The sequence below is a fragment of the Pongo pygmaeus genome, chromosome 1, assembly GCF_028885625.2.
Source record: "Pongo pygmaeus isolate AG05252 chromosome 1, NHGRI_mPonPyg2-v2.0_pri, whole genome shotgun sequence".
NCBI classification, from domain to species: domain Eukaryota; kingdom Metazoa; phylum Chordata; class Mammalia; order Primates; family Hominidae; genus Pongo; species Pongo pygmaeus.
This window is the reverse complement of record NC_072373.2, coordinates 121,009,013-121,019,370: the sequence shown is the minus strand read 5'-3', so window position 1 is coordinate 121,019,370 and position 10,358 is coordinate 121,009,013. Positions and strand designations below refer to the sequence as shown.

General features: G+C 42.1%; 1 protein-coding gene across 1 annotated transcript in view; it reads left to right on the top strand.

The window, feature by feature from the left end:
* The first annotated feature begins 1,805 nt into the window (after positions 1–1,805).
* Positions 1,806–10,358, top strand: part of FNDC7 (fibronectin type III domain containing 7) — a 29,562-nt gene continuing 21,009 nt past the window's right edge. The window contains exons 1-4 of the mRNA XM_054502515.1: positions 1,806–1,894; positions 2,411–2,429; positions 6,650–6,904; positions 7,663–7,923. Of these exons, the coding sequence (XP_054358490.1) occupies positions 1,820–1,894; positions 2,411–2,429; positions 6,650–6,904; positions 7,663–7,923 (610 nt within the window). The 5' untranslated portion in view covers positions 1,806–1,819. The remainder of the gene's footprint in view (positions 1,895–2,410; positions 2,430–6,649; positions 6,905–7,662; positions 7,924–10,358) is intronic.

The following is a 10,358-nucleotide window of genomic DNA, read 5'->3' as shown; positions in this document are numbered from 1 at the left end:
AATAATACAAAAATTAGCCAGGTGTGGTGGTGCACACCTGTGGTCCCAGCTACTCAGGAGGCTGAAGTGGGAGGATCATTAGAGCCTGGGAGGTCAAGACTGCAGTGAGCTGTGATTGTGCCACTACATTCCAGGTTGGGTGACAGAATGAGACCCTGTCTCCAAAAAAAAAAAAAAAAAAAAAAAACCTTTTCTGCATTCTGCTAATGACTAGTGATGTTGAGGATTTTTTCCATGCCTTTATTTTCCATGAGTATGTCTTCTTCTGTGAAGTGTTTGTTCATATCTTTTGCCCATTTTGTATTGAGTTTTCCTATTACTGTGTTTTGAGAATACACATACACACAGAATACAAGTCCTTTATAAGAGATATATTTCCCCCCAGTCTGTGGCTTATCTTTTCATTCCCTTAATAGTGCAGAAATTCTTCATTTTCATGAAGTCCAATTTATCAAATTTTAAAAATGGATTACGCTTTTAGTGTTGTATATAAGAAATCTTTGCCTAACGCAACATCACAAAGATATTCTTTTGTGTTTTTTTTTTCTGGACATTTTATAGTTTCAGGTGCTACATTTAGATCTATGATCCATTTTGAGTTCATTTTTTAATATGGTGTGAGGTATGAATCAAAGTTTATGTTTTCTGCATATGGTTATCCAGTTGTTCCAGCACCATCTGTTGAAAAGTCTATTCTTTCTCCTTTGGATTGCCTTGTATCTTTGTTGAAAATCAATTATATATATATGCGGGTTTATTTTTGGACTCTCTGTCCCATTGATCTATTTATCTATCTTCATGCCAATACCACCCAGTCTGTATCTTATTTTAGCTTTATGGTAAATCTTAAAGTCAGGGACGGTAAATGCAGTTCTTTTCCCTTTTTTGTAATCCTATCTTGGTTGAAAGTAGAAATCAGACTGACGCATTTTAACTCTAGTTTGATCATTTAATTCTTGTGTGATTTCAGGTAAGCCAATTAATTATGTTTATTATTCATTTATGTATCTGTTCATTGTTAAAATTATACATTGTAATTCTTAAATTAAATGCTGATTATTATTAAGAGTGTGAACTAGGAAGACAGCTCTGGAAATAAAAGGAACTAGCCAGGCACAGTGGTGCATGCCTGTAGTCTCAGCTACTCAGGAGGCAGAGGTGGGAGGATTGCTTGAGCCCAGGAGTTGGAGGCTGCTTGGCAAAATAGCAAGACCCTGTCTCTAAAAAAATGAAAAAAAAAAAGGTACTGGAACTGCAGGGTGGTACGGTGGATGGGTAAATGTAATGTGCTCACCAGGGACCTCTCACTATCTTTCTCAGTACAGGGACATGCTCCTGCCCTTTCATATTCCATGTTGAAGTTTTGCAACAAATTCTTCCTGACAGTAGGACCGATCACTTTGAACTAAAAGAACAACAACAAATAAAGGTGAAAAAGAAAAATAAAACTGGTCAGCATCCCCGAGTTTAAAATAATTATTCTACCACATCAACAACTTTCTGTGCAGCTTTCTAAAATTTTTATTCAGACAGAAATGGTTTTAAAAAGAAGGTTACTTTGAAACCAAGGTTACAGTAGCTTTTTGGCCCGCTTGCCGTGGCTTTCTCCAACTCTCTTCTTCTTCTCAGTCTTTGCAATACCTGTCCCTGCCGGTCTCCAAGTGCCCCTGGTTACAGGTCAGCTCCACACTGAAGGGGAGGAGCTACTTCCTAGGGTCTCTTCCCAGCATCACAGCCCTACATCCCAGCAACCAACGGTGTTATACTCCTGGGGGCCAAAGAGGACCCTGATTGCTTTGTTTTGTGCCATGTGAGTACTATGTCCAACAGGATGGCTGGTGGACGAGAGATATGTTTGACTTTGATTGGATTCATTCTCATCTGTCTTAAAATGGTGAGTTCATCATTCCAACTACCCACAACTATTTAGGGGAAAAAAGAAAGACACATTATTTTTCTCTGCTTTTTTTTTTTGAGGAGTTGGGGAATAGGGAGGTAGAAATCAGAATACTTTTGGTTTGTACCGAGGTTGTATATGTTTGCGTGTTTGAAATTTAATGCCATATACTAGAGAAAGAAAACAAGATTATCATTATATTTTAAGAACAAAGATTTCTGAAAAATCTGTCAGCAGCTACTGACTTAGTTCAATAGGCAGATTCAAAGGGGAAAAAAATGAAATAGTAATGGAATCTGCCTCCAGCCTCTAAATTCTATTTAGAGTTGCTTTGTGATAGAGTTGGGTGCTGGGAAATGATTTGTGTGGAGAAATACTTGTATGGATTGAAAGACTGCTCACATTATGTATAAAAATGTTGTGATTAAATTATTACCGCTTTTATTCATGTTTTACGTTTGTTCAAGTTGTGTTTTTCTGTGTGGTTCTAATTTTCCAAACTTTCCTTTTCAGGTTGCTTCAGCAAAATCAGGTACAATTTTCTGACCTGCAAGTTTTTCCTTCTCGTATTTGATTTTAATTTCCATTGTTAATTCACGGGCTACCCTGAAATATAAAGGCTATATGAGAAAAAAAATTCAATATTTTCTGAGCACTCACACTGGGTGCTAAGCACTATATTGGGTCCTGGGGAGATGATAACCGGTAAGACAAATAAATGGATTGAACTTGAAAGACAAATCTTCATAAAGTGTTCTTGCTGAGGACTATCATGTACAGAGTCATGTAGGCATGCATTTTCTCATATACGGTTAGCCATGTGTGAAATATTACAATGATCATCATTCTAATTAAGATATTGTACAGAGTCTAATTTATACAAATGTTCTTGTTTATCTTCTGGGGAATTAGAGGGAAAATGAGAAATGTTATATTTGATTAAATTATCAATATTCCCTACTTTAAAAAGGACTTTATACTTCTAATATTGCGTATTCGAAATATAGACAATAGTCACTCAGGGCTGAAAGGGGACCCTCTTTTAAAAATAGTTGATCTCCATCTTTCTTGAGTAGATAACTAAAGGCAAAAATAATTTATCTAGAAGCCCCTCCTAGCTCATTTGTGCTAGAAATCTAAGTACCTGAAATGGAAATTTATTTTTAGGATGGTTTAGCTTATCTGTAGGAACCACATAATATCAACCATATCACCGATAAATCCTCATAGTGATTCGACATAAATTAGAAAATTTTTTATTTATTATTTTGTCTACACCACAGAGAAGGAAGTGAAATTAAGACAGTTAAAAAATTTGATATAGATATATGTCTGAGCCATGAAATTTCATAAAATTCATGCATATACAGTAAGTTTTTAAAAATTTCTATTTCCTGGGCAGGTACCAAGGCTCACGCCTATAATCTCAGCACTTTGGGAAGCCAAGATGGGAGGACTGCTTGAGCCCAGGATTTCAATACCAGCCTGGGCAACATAGCAACACCCCATCTCTTGCTTTATTCTTATTTACTTGTCTTATTCTTGAGAGATCTTTAGGATTAGCCAGGAAACTATAGGAAGGACTGCTTGGCCATATATAAAGTGGCTTTTTTTTTTTTTTTTGAGACAGAGTCTCTGTCGCCCAGGCTGGAGTGCAGTGGCGCGATCTCGGTTCACTGCAAGCTCCGCCTCCCGGGTTCAGGCCATTCTCCTGCCTCAGCCTCTCCGAGTAGCTGGGACTACAGGCGCCCGCCACCACGCCCGGCTAATTTTTTGTATTTTTAGTAGAGACGGGGTTTCACCGTGGTCTCGATCTCCTGACCTCGTGATCCACCCGCCTCGGCCTCCCAAAGTGCTGGGATTACAAGCGTGAGCCACTGCAGCCGGCCGTCTTCTTAAATCAGTGGCCTTTGGGTAGACGGAATCTAACTCTGCCGTCTCTTACAAGGTCCTAGCACACCCAGGACAGACGAAGCCCTCAGAACAGGCCCCTTTTTGGTGTTTATAGCATCTGTACTATTCTAGAGAAATGGTGGGTCAGGCTAAGCTACTGATGCTGCTGCTAATTGACTCAATTGCTAATTGAGTCTTGGCTTTTCAATAGATGGAATGTGTATTAGCTACACTGTATAGAAAGTTTCATTTTGGTTGTGTATATTTTGATTCTCTTTGGGCTCTGGTATTGCTGTGTATCTGTGTCTGGTCACCGGGGCCTCGTGGGCTAATTTAGATCTCTTTGAGCTGGTGGAATGCACAGATGCTGAGAATCAAAGGGTTCATTTTTGACTGATCAGAGTGGTTGGTTGCACATCTAGGGAATAAAGTTTTCTCTTTCGTCAGTCCAGTCAGTGGGCTAAACATAGAAGTAAGAAAGAGTAAGGAACTGCTGCTACTTTATGGACTTTACACTCCAGCTTCTCATCTATTAAAGGGCAACATACTACATAGGTGTTGATCTTCTTTCATTGTTGATGCTGGTCAGAGCCTGCCCTAAAACCAGGTGTAAAACAGACGATCTGTCTCTCCAGCCTGCGTTTGCCACACACTCCTCAGAATCCCACTTTCACAGGACCCCTCCATGGCAGCGCCATATGGCCTGGCTTTTCTGAACCCATCAAAATTTACTTGTCTTGGCTCATACACAAACGTGCGCGTGCGCGCGCACACACACACACACACACTTTCCAAGTGCCCTAACATACATTACTTCACTTATTCTTTACAACAATCCTAAAATGCAGGTATTTTAAATTTCAAAGTAAATCCTAATATGTGGGTATTAATAATCCGTATTTGTCGAGGAAGGTGACAAGTCTAGAAGAGGTACAATGACTTGCATGCCTTCACACACAAAAGTAAATAGCAGGGCCAGGGCTCAAACCCAGAGCTCCTGAATCCAAACCCTTTTCTATTTTCCCACCACACAACCCCGAGTTTCATTCTGCGATACTGGCTTCCTGCATTATGACTTCCAAGCAAATGTGCCTCTCCTAGATCAATTCCATGAGGCCAGTTTTGTGGAGCCCTGGGGCCCCATGACAGGCCCGTGGGGAGAGGGTCTGTGTCATGCTAGCCTTTTAGATGCCTTTCAAACCGCTCCGTGAATGCACGATCCGGCCTCCTGTGTCTGTGGCCAGTTTGGTTGTCATTTTCCCAGGAAGTTAGTTCATTCCAATGAACAGAACTGGTAACATAGGAGATAAGATTAACTCTGGGGACAGAGGAAACAGAAGGCGTTGAGAGACACCAGAAAATTAGAGGAAAGAAGGCATATAGCATAGGATCATTAGCTGGGGGAGCAGAAGAGCAGTGTGTGTGTGTGTGTGTGTGTGTGTGTGTGTGTGTGTGTTTGTTGGAAGAGGGAGCCCCTGCTGGGGCTTTCTATTCTGTAGGGGAGAGAGGGAGCGAAGCCCTTTCCTACAGAATTGGCGTCCACTGGCAAGTTGCTACGACAAGCAGGCCTGAGACTTTCCCCTAGCGTATATAACTGTCATAATTTTCTTTCAATGGCAAAAGAGACTATCCTGGGTGATGTTCAAGGAATGTCTGGCCAGGGCACAGAGGAGACTTTGTTCATTTTTGCAGCATGGTTATTTCTGAGATGCTGCCAAAGCTAACTCTCTGGGCTATTGGTACAGAAAGAGAAAGTTGTCTGTATCATGCACATAGGGACTTGGCTCTGGGAGAAGAGGAGTTGATGCTGGAGAATCACCTGTCTGTCTTTACTCCTTCTCCCTCTTTGCCCTGTAGTTCTGCTTGTTTGTCTTCCCTTTAGTTTTGAATTTGACATATAGTGATTTTACCCAGCAAGTGGAGTACATTAAACCTGAAAGGCCAAGTGCCAGTTTCAAATAAAACTCAGCTATTTTTGTTTGACCTTTTCTTCCACTTAGATCTCCTATATCCAAGGCATTTTTGCATCTATGGAATTTTGTAAAGTAGTAAATCTGATTACTGTGCTGTATCTCCTACTCCATACTCCTGAGTGTAGGAATGCTTTGTGTAAGCCCATGACATAAGCATTCACATCTCCTTGGCAGACCATAGCCCGGCTCATCGCATTCTTATGCTGAGGCAGATATTGTGATAGAGAAAGGGAGAATAAAGTTTGCTTTTATTTTGTATGGAAGACTCTGAGAATTATTCCACTCTGATAATATGAAAGAAAGTGCTATGGAGTAATTATAACAAAGAACTCAATCCTCCCTCCTTGCTCCATTGGATTAAAGGTTATCTGGAAAACGTGCAAAGCGCATGAGAGAGTGACCACAGCCACGGGGCGGAGGCAGGAGGAATGGAGATGGGTCCAGCTGGAGGCAGTGGGATGGCTGTGGGACCAGGAGGGGAGATCAATGGCAAAGCAGCCTGAAAAATTCACAGAATGCCCAACTGGAGTAGAATCCTCTAGAAGAAAGCCTTTCAATTATTCTCTCTCTCTTCCCAGAGTTCTTTCCCGTAATTACTTCTCATTCTTATTTAGCTCTTTTAAAAGTACAAAAAGTGCAAATTACCCCACAGGCAACTGGGGAAAACTTTGAAATCCCATCCCTGAATGAGAGGTTTGAGCTTTCTGGATCTCTTCTGGAGAGTAGCTTTGTCTTTCTTTTTCTGTTTTTCCTTGATCTGAATAATAAGGGCAAAACTTATGTCTGAAGGCAGGCATGAGACTGATTTAGCTTGAAGAGTAAAATGATGAAAGAAGTCATCTTTGTAGGTATCTTGGCTAATGTACAACTCTAAAACCTCTTTCAGCTCCTGAAATACCCACTATTGATCAGGCATATTCAAAACTCAGCAACAGTATCACTGTAGAATGGGCTACAGTGCCGGGTGCCACCAGTTACCTCCTCACGGCTGAAGATGGGGACACAGTCATTGAAACCATGGTGGCCAATTCCCCAGGCACTGTGATGGGACTAAAGGCTGCAACCTTGTACGAAATCACCATCAGATCCATCAGCGCTGCTGGGAGAAGCCAGGCATCACCTCCAAAGCAGGCAAAGACAGGTGGCTGGATGGATGCTCATCCTCCGTTGAGTGTTTGCTTGTGAATTGGATCAGTTATTCTGGTGCTGCAAATGCAGAATGTGATTTGGTGTCACATGAGTGCCTACAATTCAAGGCCCAGAAGTGAAAGCTACGCAAATGATGCTGTTTGAGAATTCAGCTATCTGTGGAGGAGGTGGCATTTAAATGCCAGATGCTTTGCTTTGGGAAATAAAGCCCATTTCTGGGCATCTTTAAAAGCATCCCAGCTTTTAAATCTCTGAAATAGGGATTTCTGGTTTTAACATGCCAAATGAAGAACACAGAGAAGGGATTTTGCTGCACTCTGACCATATGGCATATATGTTAACAAAACAAATAAAAGCATTTGGAGTTTGTCATCAGCATTACTGAAATTGATTTGATAAAGTCGTACCTAGGCATATTTCTGAAAAGTTACGTGCACATTAAAATAGTGTAACCCCTCATTTTCCCATTGATTTATATTATGATTATAGGAATGTTTTATCTAATTTCTGACTAACTTCATTTAAAAGTAGTGCCTGATATTCAGCGTTTCTCTGTTTCCCATTCCTCTGCCAAGTCATTTATGATTAGTATACACTTAAATAGCAATTATTTAATGTAACTTTGTTGTGAATGCTGTTATAAAGCAAATAATTATTGTATATTATGGATATCAATTTACTTGCTTCTAAATTTGAATTATCCTCTATTGGACTTTGGTAACACAAATGCATGTGTTTTTATTTTTTTAGTGTTGGCTGCACCAATTCTAGAAGTAAGCTCTCCAAGTTCAGACTCCATTCTTGTGCAGTGGGAAGCTGTATATATGGCAATTGGATTCTCTGTGTCCATTATGCGAGCCAATGGCTTGGGGAGTATATGGAAAGAGAATACTACAAACACCTCCTTGACATTCACCAGTTTAGAAGCCGGGACTCTCTACACCATAAAGGCCTATGCCTGGAATGCCAATGGAATCCCTGGGGATGACTCCACCTGCAATCAGAGAACAAGTAAGAACTTCTCAGCTCAGCCTCGAACAATTCTACTTTTGATTAATGAGGGGGGCTGTGTGTTGCAGCCATCAAGAGCAGTGTTACATGACAAGTACAGAGCAGCTGGCAGCAGCTATTTAAATTTATTATGAAGTTATTTATAGTGCCTTGTCTATTCCTCCTCGGTAGTTTAAACGCTTTCTGCATGGATAAAGAAATGCTACTCAGAATGCACACAGCATGGCTCCGCCCTCTAATTTCCAACTCAATTTCAGCATTCACATTCGACCTCACACAGAAGAAGATGATTCTTGTTAGGTTTACCCATCACCCCTTGTCCCTTTCTGGGTTCAGGCCAATTAGTATAAGAATTGGGCCAAATAGGAATTCATTTGTTCAGCAGATACTGAGGGAGTGTGTGCCAACTTTGAGCTGGCATTGTTCTAGAGATACAGCAGTAAGCAAAGCAAGGTTTCTGCAGGCACAGTGCTTGATGCTGCAGTGGAATTAGTGTTTCAGATCTGTTTCCCAAAGGCCTCAGCTTGGGTCTGAAGTCAGCATGGGGCTTCCCACTATTGCTCCTCCAGCTGTGGGGAGAAGCTGAAGCTTGGTGTGCATTTTCTCACCATCCCACCTAGAGGTCCCCCGAGCAAAGGACTCTGCAGCATTACAACTGGAGGTCCAAATTGAGCTGCTGGAGTGAGCCAAGCAAATGAGAGAGAGAGAGAGAGAGAACAAGAGGGGGTGTTTTTTCTTTCCTTGAGGCAGAGTAAGCCATCCACTGGCAATGTAACCTAAATAGATACGAGACTCTCACCAACCAGATTAGCTGTTTCTCCACTTGGGGAGGACACAGGAAAGGATGGAAAGAAACCAGAAATGTTCTCTCCAACTTTCCCTAAGTTTGGAGGGGAATGGAAGCCCCATAGTGTATGGGCCAAGGCAGAATGTAGGGAGAAGAGAGGGGTTTGCCTTCTATACTATTTCCCTAGGGAGGTAGTATAATCATAGCCCTGAGGTGATTCATGACAGGCTTGGTGAGTCAGGATGTCTGTGACAAGTCAGTCTCCCTGGGCCTTTTCCTAGGCTGGCTGGCTTGCTTTCTTCCCTCCTTCCCTTATCTTCCCCTCCTGTCCTTCCCTTTCCTTTCCCTTTCACACTGCTTTTTTCTTTCCACATTTGTTGAGGGCCCACTGTGTGCTGGGCATAGGTTAGCTGATGGAAATACAAAAGCAAATAAAGCATGATCCCTCCATTCAAAGAATGGACTATGTCAAAGGAGAGACCAATGGTGAGTCAGCGTTTCCAGTTTCACCTGACCATGCTTTGGCAGAAGGCTGCAGACACAGTGAGGCACAGGAGGGAGCATCTTCATTAGGCTGGGGCACTGAGACAGCATCCCCTAGAATAATTTGTTTCTTAAAGACTTCCCCTTCATAGGTTTCCCCATGTTTTACAAAGCTTTACAGAGTTTAGATTTCGCTTTACAGAGTTTTACAAAGCTTTACAGAGTTTAGATTTCGCTTTACAGAGTTTAGATTAGTTTCCTAAGGATGCTGGAACCACAAACTGGATGACTTGAACAATAGAAATGTTTGGTTTCATGGTTCTGGAGGCTACGAAGTCTGAAATCAAGGTGTTGGCTAGGTTGGTTCCTTCTGAGGGATGTGAGGAAGAATCTGTTCCAGGCCTTTCTCCTTGGCTTGTAGATGGTTATCTTCACATTCACATGGAATTTTCCCTATATATGTTTATCTGTGTCCAAATTTATTCTTTTTATGAGGAAATCAGCCATATTGGATGAGGGCCCACCCTAATGATCTCATCTTACCTGATTACATCTGCTATGACCCTATTTCTAAATAAGGCTACATTCTGAGAGTACTAGGGGTAAGAACTTCAACATATGGACTTGGAGGGAACCCAAGTCAACCCATAACAGGCTCTCACTACTCTACCTATTTTTCCTAGTTCTCCCATGCTCCATGTGGGAAAAGCAAGTTGCCCTAAAACACTGCAGGCTACCTTTACCAGCCCTGGGCCCAGCACTTCCCTAAAGCAGAAATGCCTCTGCAGACAAGCTGACCATGCAGTGGGAAGGGGCCTGTCAAGATGGCCCACGGGAAAAACATGGCAGGTGCTTGCCTTACAGAGAATGAGTTAGGTCCTCATGTCCTCAAAGAGGCCATCCTGGCCAGGCGCGGTGGCTCACGCCTGTAATCCCATCACTTTGGGAGGCCGAGGCGGGTGGATCACGAGGTCAGGAGATCAAGACATCCTGGCTAACATGGTGAAACCCCGTCTCTACTAAAAATACAAAAAATTAGCAGGGCATGGTGCTGGGCGCCTGTAGTCCCAGCTACTCAAGAGGCTGAGGCAGGAGAATGGCATGAACCCCGGAGGTGGAGTTTGCAGTGAGCCAAAATTGCGCCACTGCACTCCAGCCTGGGCAA